This window comes from Zootoca vivipara, chromosome 10, assembly GCF_963506605.1.
Source record: "Zootoca vivipara chromosome 10, rZooViv1.1, whole genome shotgun sequence".
Taxonomy (NCBI): domain Eukaryota; kingdom Metazoa; phylum Chordata; class Lepidosauria; order Squamata; family Lacertidae; genus Zootoca; species Zootoca vivipara.
In genome coordinates this window covers 43,109,261-43,126,320 of record NC_083285.1, presented here as the reverse complement: position 1 = coordinate 43,126,320, position 17,060 = coordinate 43,109,261, and the positions used below count along the sequence as shown (strand labels likewise).

At 44.4% G+C, this 17,060-nt stretch overlaps 2 protein-coding genes and 2 non-coding genes across 5 annotated transcripts in view; 1 reads left to right on the top strand and 3 right to left on the bottom strand.

The window, feature by feature from the left end:
* Positions 1-245: 245 nt before the first annotated feature.
* Positions 246-7,972, bottom strand: RPL3 (ribosomal protein L3). Its single transcript, XM_035128042.2, has 10 exons — positions 7,862-7,972; positions 6,630-6,822; positions 5,971-6,139; positions 4,997-5,132; positions 3,966-4,152; positions 3,399-3,559; positions 2,433-2,534; positions 1,643-1,738; positions 958-1,077; positions 246-348 (listed from the first exon to the last, which is right to left on the bottom strand). Exons 1-10 carry the CDS (start codon positions 7,862-7,864, stop codon positions 304-306), a joined length of 1,212 nt encoding a protein of 403 aa, XP_034983933.1. The 5' UTR covers positions 7,865-7,972; the 3' UTR covers positions 246-303.
* LOC118091608 (small nucleolar RNA U83B) lies at positions 3,743-3,835 on the bottom strand. Its single transcript, XR_004693412.1, has one exon. It is a non-coding gene; the product is annotated as a small nucleolar RNA U83B (small nucleolar RNA).
* Positions 5,133-5,185, bottom strand: LOC118091609 (small nucleolar RNA U82P). The gene has a single exon (XR_004693413.1). It is a non-coding gene; the product is annotated as a small nucleolar RNA U82P (small nucleolar RNA).
* A 6,881-nt stretch (positions 7,973-14,853) lies between the features above and the next one.
* The window catches only part of SYNGR1 (synaptogyrin 1), a 31,815-nt gene continuing 29,608 nt past the window's right edge, over positions 14,854-17,060 (top strand). For both annotated transcript variants that reach the window (XM_035127259.2, XM_035127260.2), the window contains exon 1: positions 14,854-15,323. In XM_035127259.2, the coding sequence (XP_034983150.1) occupies positions 15,222-15,323 (102 nt within the window). In that variant the 5' untranslated portion in view covers positions 14,854-15,221. The remainder of the gene's footprint in view (positions 15,324-17,060) is intronic.

The window sequence follows — 17,060 nt, the reverse complement described above, 5'->3', positions numbered from 1 at the left end:
TTCATTTAAATTCATTATCTGAAACCAACAGTTTCTAGGAGCAGATGCTTTTACACTTGATTCTGTGTAAATTTTGCTGCCCATACACCAGCAAGTCTACTGAAATGAGGGAGGGTGTATCCGCCACACAGCATCCTGTCTTGCAGAAGAGCAATGCTACTTATCATTTTAAAATCCAAGCAATTATCACAGCTCACCTAAAGACCAATTACATTTCTATCATTCAAAAAACATGAAGCAGACAATGTATTTGATATTTGTAGCTTTATTATAAGACTACAAGCCAGAACAACATTCCAGAAATTAAGCGGTCTCTTCTTTGGCAATACGGTCTTTCTTGAGTGGTCCCTGCAAAGAAAATAGAAATGTGTCAGTCTAAACAACAGGAGATCCATAATCTCAAGACGCAACATAAACCATTTAACATCAATTAACAGGTGTTTTTTTTTTAAAAAAGAGACAGAAGTCAATAGACTATGAAACACAACACAATTGTTAAAAGTCTGCTGCCACCAACTGGCCACAGCATATAGCAGTTCACTAGTGGACTACTGGTTACATTCCTGAGGAACCAATTAATCCTTCCTTGTTCTGGAGATTCCAAAAAATGCTAGACAAAGTGTGGTCAAGCAAGACTCTTATGTGAGCAACTACTGTTGTCCCTTAACTGCAAATTTGGAGTATATAAATGCACACAAAGGTTGAATTTGAATGTACTATGGCTGAATTAAGACTACGCCATACCATTTAATCCATTTACATATGCAACGTGGAATCAACAAAACCATTCTAATGGCCTTACACGGAAGGAGCAAGTCTTTTCACACACCTTAGAACAAATAAATTTCTGTGTTCCCACTGTTCAATTACATAGGCATAAAAGATCAATTCAAAACATCATTTTCTCAAGAGCAGATGGAGCAAGCTGCTTATATGCTGGACAGGAAGTGCTCTTACCATGAAAACCTTCTTCTCCTCGGCTGTCTGGAAGCGGCCATGACCAAATTTGGAAGTGGTGTCAATAAATTTCAAGTCAATCTTCTCCAGGGCCCGACGCTTGGTCTGTACAAGCAAGGACTAGGGAGGAAAAGGACACAATTAGTAAGGCTGACTGGCAGGCAACTGCAAAATCTCAAATAGAAAAGGTTAAGTGATGGAAAGCCGGTAATTCAGAAACATTTTTCTACAGCTCTTCAAACTTCACTACTACATTGTACTGCAAACTCTAACGCCCCCCACCCCCTGGCATGTGGCCTGAAGAACAATATTAACTTTAGATCACAGGTCTGCATTCAACCACTGTGCATAATGTGCAGTTTAAGATGAATTTAGGCCTGATTTGCCAAGACATGATTATGGCCTAACCATATAACCATGTGGGTTGTCCCTGCTGGTTGCTGTATACTGTCCTAAAAATGTAAAGAGGCCAATGAGCAAGAAGGGCCCTCTCACCCTTCTTGGGGAAGCTGATCTATTGGAAGCAGTGTGCATACCTCCATTTGCTGTTTTTAGTGTCACAATCTGGTACAGAAAATGCTAGCCTTCTAGCACCCTGACATTATTGGAGAGCTTACAATATTTGAACCACCTCATCTAGCAAAGGAACTTCAAAGAGATCAGTCACCACCCTTCCACTGCTCACCTTGCGCAGAGTGAGAACTCTCTTCTTGGTCCCAACAACACACCCTTTCAACATGATAAAATCATTGGTCACTTCACCATAATGGACAAATCCGCCCTGTGTGAGAACAGCAAAAAAATGTGTATGGCAATTATTTAGTACTACATACCACCAATATTCTGAATTCTGCAATTTCCCCTCACCCCCAATGGGATTAAGAGGCGAGAGATTTTAATGTTCAGCCAAAGCAGAAGGCAGAACTCATGGCAGACAATCACTGAAGGGGTAAAGGGCGGGGGAGATGGTTTATGTTGAAGTGAGTATCAACTTTAGGAACTGTTAGGAGGACAACTTAAAACGGGTTCCCAAACTAAGGCCCGGGGGGCCAGATGCGGCCCAATCACCTAAATCTGCCCCGCGGATGGTCCGGGAATCAGCGTGTTTTTACAAGAGTAGAATGTGTCCTTTTATTTAAATTGCATCTCTAGGTTATTTGTAGGGGCCTGCCTGGTGTTTTTACATGAGTAGAATGTGTCCTTTTATTTAAAATGCATCTCTAGGTTATTTGTGGGGCATAGGAATTCGTTCATATTTTTTTTCAAAATATAGTCCGGCCCCCCACAAGGTCTGAGGGACAGTGGACCGGCCCCCTACTGAAAAAGTTTGCTGACCCCTGACTTAAAACTAAGAGCACTGAAGGTCACTCTATGCCTCCAAAATGCAGAAGTGGCTAAATCTTTGAGGAACACACAGGCTTCCACCCAATGATGTTCTACCCAGACCCCCACATTTAAATTTGAAAGCCACTCACCAGAGGGTTAATGCTCTTGTCAGACTGATCATACTCTGTCGAAGCATTGTTTTTGATCAGCTTGCCATCCTTGATTTGGTATCCTTGGCCAATCTTGTAGATCTATGTGAAAAACAAAAAAGGGAGGAAGAAATGAATACTTTTCAACAATGAAACAAAAAATTAACACCAGTTTATGAATCTGGTGACACCTGGCAACCCACAGATCCCTACTATAGGTGTCTAATTTCCCATTATAGGTTTTGAGAAGCTAAGATTCTGAGCAGCTGTAGGTTTCCAATGTTTCTTGCCTTCATTAACCCTAAACAAATGTAAAAAGATCTTGTCACTCAAGCATGTCAAGAGTGATTGGTGGTGACCACGAAAAAAATCCTCACTCAAAAGCCACACCACGATTTGTGGCCCACCAATCAGGACCTATCTCTTTAAAAAAAACAACCTTTAATTCCCAATGATGTTGCAATCTTTGTGTTAGCTGGTACACTGGTATCTCCTACACATGTTAAGCTTTGGAATGTTTCACTTTGGGAAAGCAAGTTGTACCATTACAATGCTTGTAATCAACTGCAGTGACTATCTTTAGAACTTGCAATGACTCATGACCGTTTTAAGAATGCACACATATTTACAGTTGAGGGGGAGGTAGTGATTGGCCAGCAAGTGACATTACTGGTATGGAACTATATTGTCCAGCTGCTCAACTAGGACAAGATTTCCATACAGAACGGGTTGCTCTTTACTGAAATGCTGCATTCTTATACAACCTGTAGTGTTGTAGGGCAAGTGGTAAGTGAAGTGGACAGTGTTCAGTCTTGGGCTCAAATCCAGTTAAGTAAATCAGCCTCCAATAACAACACAATCTTTCTACCCACCTGCCATTCTGCAGTAACATTTTATGAACACAGAACACATTCCGGCTTCAACTCCAATGGAATCATATTATTATTATACAAAGCACATCCATACCTTCTTATTGATTTCTGTGCGGTGATGGTACCCCTTCTGACCAGCTCGAGCTACAGAGAAGGCCACACGAGCAGGATGCCAGGCACCAATACAAGCCACTTTACGCAGACCCCTGTGAGTCTTACGGGGCAGTTTTTTGGTGTGCCATCGGCTGGTAACACCTATGAGGAAGAGACATGGAACTTGTTAGAACTACTTAGCTCCAACATCTAATTGACTGGAGCCTCAACTGTGTGGAAAATCACTGAAATGTCTTCCAGACACGTGAGATCACTATACTAAAATAAAGGGATCTTACAAATAACCACCCTAATGTGACCAAACTCTCTCCCATTTCATGCAAAGCTGTTCTCAGAAGGAAGGCAGCATGGAATGACTCCTCATGGGTATCGGGCACTGCGCCCAGTGCATATTCCATGATCTCATCACTGAACAGCCTCTTGCAAACCAAGAATATTTTGCCAACCCTCTTTACGCCTACACCAAAGCCAAATAAACTACATAGGATGTTAAGGACATTCTTAGTAGTTTAATCTCTGACATACTGTTGACTGGGAAATAAATTACCTTTGTACCCCTTGCCCTTTGTGACACCAATGACATCAATCATTTCATCCTGGCCAAAGACAGTCGACACGGGTACTTGCTGCTCCAGCTTCACTCGAGCCCAATCCACCTTCTCAGCTACAGTGCCACCATTCACCTGGATTTCCATCAAGTGAGACTTCTTTTGCCGAAGTGGAAGCATTCGCATCTGAGATACCAAATAAAGAGAGTTAATGGTTGTGGCAAAATGTCTAATCATAATTGCATTTTTCAGTATCAATTTATTTTAGCTCAATCAACCCAAAGTGAAGGGTAATTTAATGCTTTTTCAAAAAATTATGTTGCAACATTAACCGATGACTTAAATTTCATCCAATACCATCGTTCTCCTTGAAGGCCTTCTGAGCGAAACAATGCAATGCATTGTTAAAGACTATATTGAAGGACCCCACATTTCTTTTCTGATGCATTCATCAACAGCTCATTGCATGTATTAGTATCAAGACCCTTCACAAGTTAAACAAGAGCCTTTAGACAAAATACTGTGAAATAGCCAAATTATATAAAACTTTTGAATAAACTATATTGTGGGGCAGCAAGGTTTGACTGAACTGACAAATCCTGTATCCTTCCAGTACTTGCCACCTTCTGGTTTTCAATATTCCTTTAAAAGGATTCTGAAAGGCTTATAAAGCATTGCCCAATTTTACAGTCACAAAGCTGTTTTTAAAAAGGGCTGAGTCAAAGGATTGACAGATAGGAAGTGCATCATGGCACAATAGCTTCTATGTAAATATTACATCAAATACCAGATGCAACGAGGCTCCATTTACTTCACAAGACTTTAAAAGCACTACCAGCCAACTGAACTTGACAAAAAGGTGCAGTCTCCCCTTTCAGCTGATAATGATAATGGCAATTATGGACATGAGCATAGACAGAAGGCAAACCAGTCAAACAGTGGAATCACTATTAGCAGATCTTTGGCCATTGACACTAAACTATCTGTGAATTCATATGTGCTTCAGGAAATAGGCAAGGCAAGAGCTCACCTGAGTGTGAGCTATGACCCTGATAACCTGGCAGTACTTCTTCATGCTGTTGAAGTCCTTCTCCAGTTGTTTCTTGCCTTCTTCATCCTGCCACTTCTTGCAGTACTTGGTAAAGGCCTTCTTCTTGGACTTATGCCTTCAAGGAGGAGCAGAGCAGAGATGGGGATTGGCAGAGCCCTTCATCAGCCCACCCAGAGAGGTGGTTGAGTGGAAGAAGCTGCCACAGGAATCAGTTTTGGCTCATTGCTGGCTTCTAAGGAGCCTTTTCCACCAGCAAGCGGAGCCTGGAGCTCATCAAGCAAAGGCAAGACTGCCAGAGCTGAGCGGAGCTGCCATAATTTCATACCAAGAACATTAATATGCACTGCACAGAACAGTAATTACAGTAAGAAAATATATTCTGCCTTAGAAGCTCCAATTCTAACTTCATAGGGTTAACTTCACTTTACTCATTTATAGGTTTCCAATCTTGCCTTTTAACACCATAATGCCACTATTACCTTCCCAACATAAACAACTTTTACATTTGCATGCCTCAAGTTCAGATATTCAGGAAGGTTACTGGTTATAGTACCCTGACCTGAGTGATTGACACGAATGTGCCACACTATAAGGGGGAGAAATCCTTCCCAAGATCTAGGTTAAGACTATACCAGGAGGCAACTCAACTAGAAATTGCCACCAGAAAATAAGTCATACTACACTCTCCTAAGATAGCAAACTACAGTCAGTGCTCGACAATCAGCAACAAGCACCAAAGGTGATTTTTTTAATGTCCGCCCGTCGAGATATCATCATCTGTAGTGTTCCACATACCCAAGAGGGTATCATAAAACCATACCCCCTTACTGCAATATAAACTGAGTTGCTGTCAACTCAGTTCTATAGAGTTCTACAAGAGAGCAATATAATTGGGGCTAACTATTCCTGCATCTTCCTAACTCAGGGAAATTAAGAATCTCAGCCATAATTACCAGTTCTTGTAGAACCGACGCTTGCACTCATCGCTGATATGTTCGGCAAAGATGGTCTTGAAGGTGCGAAGGCCACGGGGCGTTTCAACGTAACCCACAATCCCCACTATCACCATGGGAGGGGTTTCCACCACAGTAACTGCCTCAACAACTTCTTTCTTGTTGACCTCTATGAAACAGATAACAGAACAGATGAGCACTAAATGATCGTAATGAACCAAGAGTTTCTATAACTGAGGGAAATTAAAACACTACATCCAAAAGCAACCTAATCCTTCAGTTCTGTTGTCAGGTTAAAGCCTAACATGGGGTATGTGTGCTGTCCTGAAAAGCTAAAGGAGTGCATAAGGTGATGAGTAAGTGAAGTTCTTATGCCTGGTCTTTTTAAACCACCCTGGTGATCAGAACAATCCACTTCTTACTTCTGCCCACATGGACTGGTGGAGCACATGGACTGGTAGTGTAGAACAGCAAGTCCTGGCTCATGCATACTCCATCTTGGCTATGAAGCAAATAAACTCAGGCAAGCTGCTACCTTTCAGCCTCACACCTTCACCTAAAATAACAAAGCTAATAAAGTCACATTGTAGAAGTATATCCTAAAGTATATCAATGGCAAGTATCAATTTCACTTCCCTCCCAAGAGAAGAAATACGTACTGGAGCCAGGCCTGTCAACTTCACGGACAATGTGGGTCATGCCAGCTTTGTATCCAAGAAATGCAGTCAGGTGGATGGGCTTGCTGGGGTCATCTTTAGGAAAGCTCTTCACCTTGCCTCTGTGCCGACGGCTACGCTTGCGAGGCAGAAAGCCCAAAGACCCATGCCTGGGAGCTGAAAACTTGCGGTGGGACTAGAAAGGAGGGAAAGAAATTTTGCCTAGTAGGAAACATCTTTGAAAGTCCTCAACAACCTCGGGGTTCTTAGGAAGGCAAGGAAATGCTCTAAACACCCTGGGAGAGAAATAAATTTCCCTTGCCCATAATAAATCCCTTGGGAGCAACATTAAAGTGTGCTTCTGTTGTGTACAGCAACAGTGTATGCCAAGCAATATGCCTAGCCTGTTTTCCTTGCAAGGCTGGCGATACTACATCTCAAATGCAGGTACACAAGACTCACAATGTTGCATTAAAAACCAACCCACCCTATGATTTCTCTAAAAATACAGCCAGGGTGGCCCTTTTATAGTTGACTCTTCAACCATAGCCTGAGGTAATGGGAGGCTTTTTTTTAAAAAAAACAAGAGCATAATGCATTTACTTAGTACAGTACAAGTTGCCCCTCAAATAAAATCAAAGACTATACTATAAAAAGAAACTATCGCCCCTCAGCCCCAGCCAAAGATCAGGGATAGAAGCAGCTGGAGCCAGCAACATCCGGACAGCCACACCTCCTCCCATTCCTGCATTAAGAGCCATGACTGACCACGCTCCTTGGTGGAGCTGTTCTAGTCAATCACATGCAATGACCTTACAAAATTATAATAAATACGATCAAGGCGTTTTAGCAAGAGCGATGCACTCCGGAATAACAGTACGAATCTTACACGCGTCTACTCGGAAGTCGCGATGGGACCTTCCGCTTAAGAAAGTATGAAATTGCTGCCTAAGTAGCTATAACAAGTTCCAGCAATTTCAAAACACTCTTTCTTTAGACTAGATAAAAGATGATGGCAGGCAGCCCCACGTTATGCCAACTCAGCCGTCATCGGGAGTGAGAATAGGCCCAGGACCCCGTTAACGAGTGAGGCGTATGTAGAACCCAAATAATTCTCGGTGTGCCTTCAGCAACGACCCTAAAGCGAGATAGACCGGGATTGAGCGCGGTCGGAACGGCCACTGACCCGATGGCAGCGGATTGCATGTTTCCCGCAATGCTCAACTTCGACCTACCATTTTGTCTCCGAGCCGATGTAGAAGGGAAGTATAAAGATGCGCGTGCGCTATTTATCCCTTCGCTTCCTAAGCGTGCGCAGACGCATCCGGCCTATACTTCTGCGCATGCGTTTCCAAATCGGTCCCACGTGCACTGTAATCCTCTATACGAAATATCGCGAGGAGACAGAAGGAAACGATTTTTTTTTTAAAAAAGTAAAGGCTACGGGTGCCGGGAGGGCTCCGCATTCCTCCGAAGATGCCAATTCGCGTGAAGGACAGCTTTTCGGGAGGTCCCTCATTAAACTCGTGCATGTGTACAAGGAAGAAAATTCCATCCTTTCAATGGGAGATCGGGGAGGGGTGTCTCTATCTAGTCATAATACTGGAGGCCGGAAAATTGGGCCCTAAATTTGTCTATGAAAGGATAGGGTTATCAACGACGCGGGAGTCTAGCATAAACCTATATTCCACCCCACCCCCACCCCCCGGCAAACAGCAGTACAGTAAGATGTACAAAGCAGGATGGAGGCGTCTGTTAAAGTTTCGTATGAATGGCTGAATATGCAAGCTTTGGGGTTCCATAGATCTCTTCAGCCCCTTCGCCGGGTTAGAAGAGGTTTTTCTCAACCGCCTTGTGGTTTAGTTAGTTTGTTTACAATCAAGTGATATATAAATTTTATTAAGTATAATAAAGGAGGAGACTGAGAAAGAAAACTACAGTATTACTTAAAGAAAATCCCTTCTGCTTCCCTGCACTGCTATCACTGATGCTCAGGCAGCTCTGTGCTGTTACTGACCCACAGTAATCGTACTGAGTATGGCCCATCTCTTTCCAGCATCCCCCACCCCCAACACCCAAGCACTCTCCAGCTTCTTATCTGTGAACTTACCCCCACTATGGGGTTGTAGTCTGGGAGTGAGGAGTCTGAATCCTGCCCATTAAGGTTTTTTTTTTTTAAGCTCATGTTTTGGAAAGGCTGGACCTCAAGGTAGCAATCCCACCCCAACATAACCACTCTCAGCCCTCTTTCTGATGCAATCTACTGTGCTGTCATCATTACCAGTTACATAACGGGAGCCCAAAAACAGATGGCTCAAGTCAGAAGGCAAGGCAAAGCAAGGCAAGACATTTGTGCTGGGATGAGCGTGGCCTTGCTTCTAAGGGGTCAACATTAACAAAATGGCAGGTGAGAAGCGGCTTGCCATTTACCAGCCAATTGGGAAGCAAACTGTGATGTACATGGCACAGCTGACTTTGAGGCTGCTGCTCCAAACCCAGCTCATGCTACTCTACTTCTTTATGCATTATCTATTGGTGAAAGTCTACATGCTGCTGTTCCGCCCCTTGGCCACCAGAGTCAAGCTAGTCTTCTGTTGGGTCACTGTGCAAGTGACTGGGATCTTCATCTTGTGGCACTGCGGCCTAAAGAAGTTACGTGCCATGCATTTAATTCTCATCAGGAAGCTCTGGAAGGAAGTGCTAGTCCCAGCACTTAAAATCCTATGGCATTCGCGGGCAGCTGCAAGGTACTTGTGTTTTTATTTGGCCGGTGTCTTGCAATGGTGTGCTGCCAAATGGGCTCTTGAGTTGCTAGGGTTCCTGAAACAAAGAAGTCTACCAGCTATTTCATCTACAAGGCTGTACCACTCCATGAGTCCTTTCTTCCAAGAAAACTATGAAACCTACCAGACAGTGTTGCGACCAGTCATGAAGCAAATTATTGTCTCGCTCTTTCTGGGATTACTTGATGGCGTTCAGGAAGCTTTACAGCTGACAGCAAAAGTAACAAAATGTGCACTGACTCTGCTTTTTAACTTGGTCAGACCCACACTGAGTTCAGCCTGCAAAGAGAAGATCTTAGACAACATCACCAGTACACTCCCACATCCCTGCATGCCTTTGTGCTCCCGTTTCGGGGGCCCTTCATTTTCCATCTTAAAGGACATACCACAGACTTTTGCTGCACTAAAGTTTGTTGTGGCCACTGAACACATAACCAGTGGGCCAGGCAAATATGGTTTAGATGGCACCAATATTCCTCTGCATGTGAGATTCCAGACCAACATCAGAATGAGGAATGCTTTTGCTATGCAAGAAACAAGTGCAACTTTGAAGCAGGTGAAGGTAGCCTGTGTGCTCTTCATTGCAATCTATCTTTCCGTGGTCTACGGTGCTGTTAAGGCCATCATATAAATGGATAAATTAGACAACCTCTTATCTGTACAGTTGTTTTAAATGCTGTAGCACCTGCACTCAGATTTTATCCTGGTCACTGTGATGATATGCAATAACCCAAAGCTAATTTTGGGGTACAGGGGCATATAAACTTCAATTCCATATTTATGTTGCTTATGCAGCTCTGTACCAAATAAAGAAATGTGAACTAGTAAGTGCCTAGGGATCCCAGGAAGAAAATGTCCTTCTGAAAGTCAAGCCTCTTGAGAGTTGTAATTCATATCCTGACATTGATGACAAATTATGATAATGGTGATGATAAAAATGTGGTTAAATGCTTAATGGAGAATCATTATGGCAATTTGCACACATTTTCTGGTCTTGGAAATGTGAAATGCAGTCTGGGAAATTAGATAGATAGGCCTAAGAAGGTAGTAATCTTTCGAAAGTTGCACACTCTGAAGCAACAATTATTATGCCAGCACAAACGTTCTTTCAACTCAAGGTTACTCTGTGAGAAAGCAGGGAGAACTCGGGTGGCGATCTTAAACTTGGGAGTAAATCTGAGTAACCAGAGGATTGCACTGTCAAAAGACACAAAAATATGCAAGACCACCTTTTATCATATCAGACTTTTTGTCCATGATCTGGCCTGGTATTGTTTACTCTGCCTGGAATTGATCCTCCTGGGTCTGGGACAAAGGTTTTTCACATCACCCTGCTACCCATTTTTTGCTTTCTTAAACAAACACCCAGAAATGCCAGCAATTCAGCCTAGGACTGAAATCACTTCAATATATTTTATGGGAAGTGACTCATAAGTGGAGTTAAATAAAGAAATACTCTGAATCACGCAGATGTCTCGGGCTCTGTAATGTTTGAAATCACACCAAAACACTCTTTACTGGGCTTAAGAAGGCTGATCACTAGTAGATTGTCAAGGGTTTCTGACTCCCAATGATTTCACAGTATTGACCGTCCAAAAGCCCCTTTCCCATGCTAAATGAGGCTGCTGAACAAAGTTTTCACAAATGCTGTGACCAAGCGGTAATATTTCCTATTCATTTGTATGCAGCTAGGGAGAATATTATAATATTTCTATGCTGCCCTTCCTTCAAGGAGCTCAGACTGACTGACATACATGGTGTCCCCCCATCCCACTTTATCTTCACAAGAACCCTATGATGGAGGTTAGAGTGACTGGCTCAAGGTCACCCACTCATAGATGAGTGGGGTTTTAAATTGGGCCCAACACTCTTAATATTTACACCACACTGCCTCTATTGAATGTTAGACAACCACAGTGGGTGCTTCCTTCACAAATAGTCATGGCTACCTGAAGAGAGAAGAGTTGGGGTAGCTTAGCTATGTGTTTGAGAGGGAGAGAAAAAGAAGTTCTGGTATAATTTGGTCCAGTTCCCTGGGGGAGTTGGAGTGGGTTCAAGTGGGGATGGCAAAACCTGGACCCCTATCCGAGTTTTTCAGGCACTGGCAGTATGACTTCATTATTATAAATATTTTATTTTTCTCTCCTGAGTATGATCTAACATTTCTGTAAGAGGCTTTGTACAATTTGATGCCAAATCTGACTCCATCCTAGACGCGTTGCTGTCATGTGCCTGCTTCTGTAAATATTATCAACTGGAGGTGGAGAGAGCAAAAGAGGAAATGAAAAAAAGCACGGAGAGGAACAGGGCTGCAGGAGTCAAGACAACAGGGTTATCATCTTTACACATGAAATATACACAACAGCGTAACATTATCTTCCTCATCCTGTTTGGTAGTGAACAAAAACAGATGTGATAGAAATCAGCAATATCGCTGTCTGTTGTTGGAGGTAATTGTGTTGACTAATTTAAACCAGATTTTTTGGGGGGATAAGGTGCTATGTATAATGCTGGCTAAGGAGATGAGAACTGCAACCTGAACAGGCATTAAATTGAGAACAAGAGGATGAGTGATGAATTATTAACTCTTCTTTTCACGAATGCAAGGTAATGTTGAATGCAAGGTGTGCTCTTTTAAGCCTGTGCAGATCGACCACTTTGAAACCACTTTTCTAGCAAAACTTTTAATTCAATCATCTTACTCTTAGCACATACAGATTTATATCTTATATTTTGAACCATTTTGTTATCAGTTGTCATGGATGGCTAAGATTAAGGCTTTTCTTTAAACTGTCCAATTTTCTATATATAATGTTATGCTGGTGTATTCTAATGCTATTATCTTATAGGAAGTATGCAAGAATTTAAGGCATCAGAGTGCTACTCCAGGTTTTTGCTCTGCTATTCCACAATAAATCGTCCATATTGCTCAGTCCCACTAATCCATGTCTCTCTCCCATCTAGAAAGGGAGTATCCTAAGAACAATAAAGCATATATTTTATGAACCACAAACGAGACCTGCCAACTCTTTTGCTTTGGCTGGTAAACACCTGGTTTTAAAACTAATTTCTCCCATTTCAGAAAAGGAGATTATTGTTTTTAATCTTTTTTTGGAAGCTAACTTCTAATTAATTTTTAAAAAGTGATCATCAATCTTTCCCTGTCTTCTGGTCGGTTTCTACTGTGAGGCTGCTCCCTAAAAGAATGCTGTTGTCCTCTAAGTCTAAAGCAAATGGCCCAAGAGCTGAGCAAAGAAGCACACACTTCAGCATGTTTGCACAATATGAATCATAGTTGCTAACTAAATTCTAAGACTGTGCAAACTGGTTGGCTCTGAAAAATATCTGAATTAAGTTATCATCAACCTTAAACCGTATCACATGGCAAAGATAGGACTGCCGGCTTGTAATATAGGCCCTGCTGCTGTGTATCAACAGCAGCCTGACATGCAGACATTTAACAAAGTTTTCCCCTGTTAGTGATAAATTGGGGGGGATTTATATGTGTCATTATGCTATTAAAAGCAGAGAATCTGAGCCAGTAAAAACTGGCAAATCTATGCAGGGGCCACATCAATATGCAAGACAACAAATTAAGGTCTTTACTTAATACACTTTTTAACCACACATGGGTGTAGCCAGGATTTTTGTGGGGGGGGAAGGCTTTTGTTAGGGGGGGCAGAACCTCAGATTTGCATTGATTTGTATTGTTTAGTAGGGGCAGCTGTCCTCCCCCGGCTATGCCGATGTAACCCCAATCATGTTGCACATTGTATGCATAACTTGCCAAAGCTGCCTTTCTGAAATTCATTATTCTTTTCTGGATGTAACAAGACTGAAAGGCTGACTCTTTCCTGCAATATCCTTTTCGCTTTACAGAGTTTCCATTACGTGCGTGACTTACAAGTCAAACAAAATATCACTTTATTTCCTATTAATACAGTCTCTAACATCAGCTAGAAATTGTCTCCTGAGTGTACCAGTGGGTGACCCATTTCATAATGTGAAGGCATGCAGAAAAGTATTTTTATTGGCAGCTCTAGAGCCATTGAATTTTCATGTACTGAAGACTTGCAGCACTTGTTGGGCCTTTTATTTCAGCGGCCTTTCAAAGAGCTGGTGCTAAACTGGAGGATGTAAAAGTGCTCTTGTCCTCTAGATGTAAAAGATAGATGTATTTATTTTTAATGCTGCATGACCAGAATTGGCAAACTGTTTCCCCCCCCCCCCCCGAGTGTCTCAGCAAGTACCTGCTGAAACATGAAACAAAGTCATCAGAAGTTTAAGCAGCATTGCTGAGTCAAAGCTAATCTGCCCTGCTACATACAGACATCATGCTGCTGTGACAGGCAAAGATGTACAGGACAGAGTCTGTGACATCAGCACAGGAGAAAAGCAACACACAAACATGCAATGCCAAGTACTTTTTTTTTTAGAATAGTTTTTTATCTTTGATGAAAAGTGAATGGTTACAGGTAGGTAGCCGTGTTGGTCTGAGTCGAAGCAAAATAAAAAAATTCCTTCAGTAGCACCTTAAAGACCAACTAAGTTTATATTTTGGTATGAGCTTTCGTGTGCATGCACACTTCTTCTTAACTTACTAAACAGGTTTGTTCTGTAACCCTCCTTTTCCAACAAAGCTCTAGTAGTTTACAGACAGCACTATAATAGCACTAATAATGTAATATCCTGTTCATTTACTGGAGAGCAAGTCCCATTGAATTACAGTATGGTGAACTTACTTTCGGAGTAAAAAAATGCAAGGGATCAGGTTGTTAGGTGGAGAGACCCAAGGCAGATAAGGGAATTTCTTCCTGTCCCAAATGAAATAACCCTAGATAGCTGTTCCTTGTTTAGCTTTCAAGCCATCAGGAATATTATTCACACAATTTCAACATATGAACTGGTGTTTTTCTTCAGTATGGGGTTAGTTTTATGAATTTAGCCAGTGTGGTGTAGTGTTTAGAATGCCTTTGGGTGACCTTGGGCCAGTCAATATCTCTCAGCCTAAACTACCTCACAGGGTTGTTGTGAGTATAAAATGGAGAAGGGGAAGAAATATACCATCTTTTAACCTTGGGTTAAAAGCATATTAATAAACAAATAAATATTATCAGCACACACTGCACTACAAAAAGCAGCTGCATGAAGGAAAATCAAATGGTGCCTCCCATGGGTTCAGGGGGGTTTACTTCTATGTAAGTGTGCAAAACCTTTAAAGCTCAATCAATGTACCTCCTGGCATGACGCTGGCTGTAGGTCTGACGAAGCATGTCTAAGCATGTATACCCCCCCACAAGGGGGTCTCTGACGTGCAAAGCCCCCAGAGGCCTGCAGAGGCCCGCCCCGCTCCCTTCACCCCGCCCTTCATGTTGCCGGGGCTGCGCGGGCAGAAAGGCGCGCGCGCTCTCTCTCTTCCTCCGAAGCGCGCGCCAGCCCCATGACTGCCACTAAAACGGGAGCGCGCCTGGCTTGCCGCTGAGCCCAAGCCTGCCACTGGTGCCCTGGCTGCGAGCGTGTTGCTCTCTCCTTCATCGCCGGCAAGCAGGCGGGCAGGTGGGGCGGTGAGCGAGAAGCGAGCCGGAGCCCGGGCTGCCATGCACAGCTAGCCTTCCCCTTGCCTCGCACGCCACCCTTGCGGCACTGCCTCCGCTAAGGCTGCCCCTGCACGGCGCGCCCTCCTTGCCGGGCAGCGCGGGCTGGCTCGCTTCCCCTTCTCCTAAGCACCCCCGGCCCGCCAGTGCAATAAACTTTTCGCTGCCGACAGAGCGACCAGCAGAGCGGCGGGTCTTGCCCCGGGGTCGCTCCCAGGATGGAACCGGGCGCCGCGTATGGAGCTGGCAAAGCCGGGGGCGCCTTTGACCCTCAGACCTTCATCCGGCAACCTCACACGATCCTCCGGATGGTTTCTTGGGTAAGGACTCGGAGGACGCCTCCCTGGCCGCGCGCGGGGGAGGGCAGGCCACTGGCATGGAAAATAACAAAAACACGTGCAAAGCAATCGGCACGTCTGAAAGCCCTTTTGGCGAGGAGGGAGAGATCTGCAGAGAGCCCTGGGCGGGCTTGGCTTGGCTGTGGGGTTGATCCCTATCCTGCTGACTGAGCACCCAGGGCAAGCTTTAGATGACACTCAGCGGGGCTTTAAGGAGGAGGAATGTCCTTCTCAGCGCGCGCGCGCGAGAGAGAGAGATCCTGGAAAGGAAAATTAGGAAAGCCCAGCGCCGGGTGGTTGGATTTGGGGGGGACCCACTTCTCGGCTTCCCCTGTCCCCCGTGAGGCGAAGGAGATCGCGGGGTGGGGGTGCCGGCCAAGCGGGCAACTGGGGGGGGGAATCCTGCAACGCCGCCTGCCCAAAGTGACCTCTAAGATGGGAGTGAGGCTGTGTCTTCGCTGTCATGGAGCCCCCAGCTCGGCTTGCTTCTTCCATCTCTGTTTTCCGTCTCTTGTGCAGCGTCGCTTCTAGTCAGCTGCTCTGGTGGCGGCAGGGCGGCAATATTTGCAAACTGGTGCTCTGTGTGTGTTTGTGTTGTGGAGACGTGCAGCACACAGCTAGCCCGGCAAGCAAGGTGCAAAATGGCACTGTAAGCGCCCTCCCCCCGCCTCTCTCCATTGCCCAGATCTCTCAGGGTGAAGCGTTTGGAAAACTAGGAAACATGCCCTCCCAGCCGCCTTCTGTATTGGAGTCTCCCTCTCTTCTCCTGTTTCTTTCCCTTTCCTCCTCCCAAACTACTGCCGGCTTCCTTTGAAAGATGGAAATGGTTAAGCCGGTCCTCCAGCCTCGTAAACCTGACGCTGCTATTATTAAACGTTAATCAAAACATGCAGAAAATGGGAGAGTTTCCCATAACCTGCGCGATGAGCTGTTAATGGTGGGGCAGTTGGACGAGAGAACTGCAACAGTGATTCTGAATTTCAGCTGCCCTTTTCCTAACCCTTCCCTTAATTTATTTCAGTTGGTTCCTACTTATTTCATTTACAGAGGATGGGGGGCGGGGAGGGAGAGAAGGGTGCAAATGCGTGGTGTCCTCCTCCTCTTCCAAATCCCCCCCTCCACCTTCAATTTTACCGTGTAGCAAATTTTATGTAACACCGTGCATGTGTGATGGAGGGAGCGGGTTGATGGGATCCGGCAGCAAGAGGAGGGAAGGAAGGCTGCTCTCTCGACTGTGCATCTCCCTGGGGGTGTGGGGAGGTCACTTATCTTGTGACACTTTCGCCATGGCTGCCCGTGTGTGCCTGGAGCATTTGCAAGAAGGTCACTGGGATTAAGGGAGCAGGCTGCAAACAATAAGCTGGAGAGAGAGAGAGAGAGAGAGAGAGAGAGAGAGAGAGAGAGAGAGAGAGAGAGAGAGAGAGAGAGATTTGACTCTTGTAGGAGTCTGTAGGGAGAGAGGGAAGGAGGACACAGCGAGGTAAAGCAGATCTTGGAGGTGAGGTGCCTTCTTCTCACCCTCCCCCAGTAGGCCAAGAAAGAGGGGGGGGGGGAGATTAAATGTTGGATAGGGCTAGGGCACCTCTTGTTGTGAGGGATGATGGTACTGTAGGAAGAGTTTATCTCTCCTATGCAGCCATTAAGGCAGGGGTCAGCAAGGTTTATCCGTGGGCTGGATTGTGCACCCACATGAGCGCTTGCACCCACGATTTTCAGTGC

Bases quoted from the DNA above. Each gene is read 5' to 3' on its own strand.
- RPL3 (XM_035128042.2), bottom strand. The intron at 5,133-5,970 runs GTAATTATGGCT...TCCTCCTTGAAG, and splicing joins CGTCGGTTCTACAAGAACTG to GCATAAGTCCAAGAAGAAGG. The intron at 349-957 runs GTAAGAGCACTT...TTTTCTTTGCAG, and splicing joins AGGAGAAGAAGGTTTTCATG to GGACCACTCAAGAAAGACCG.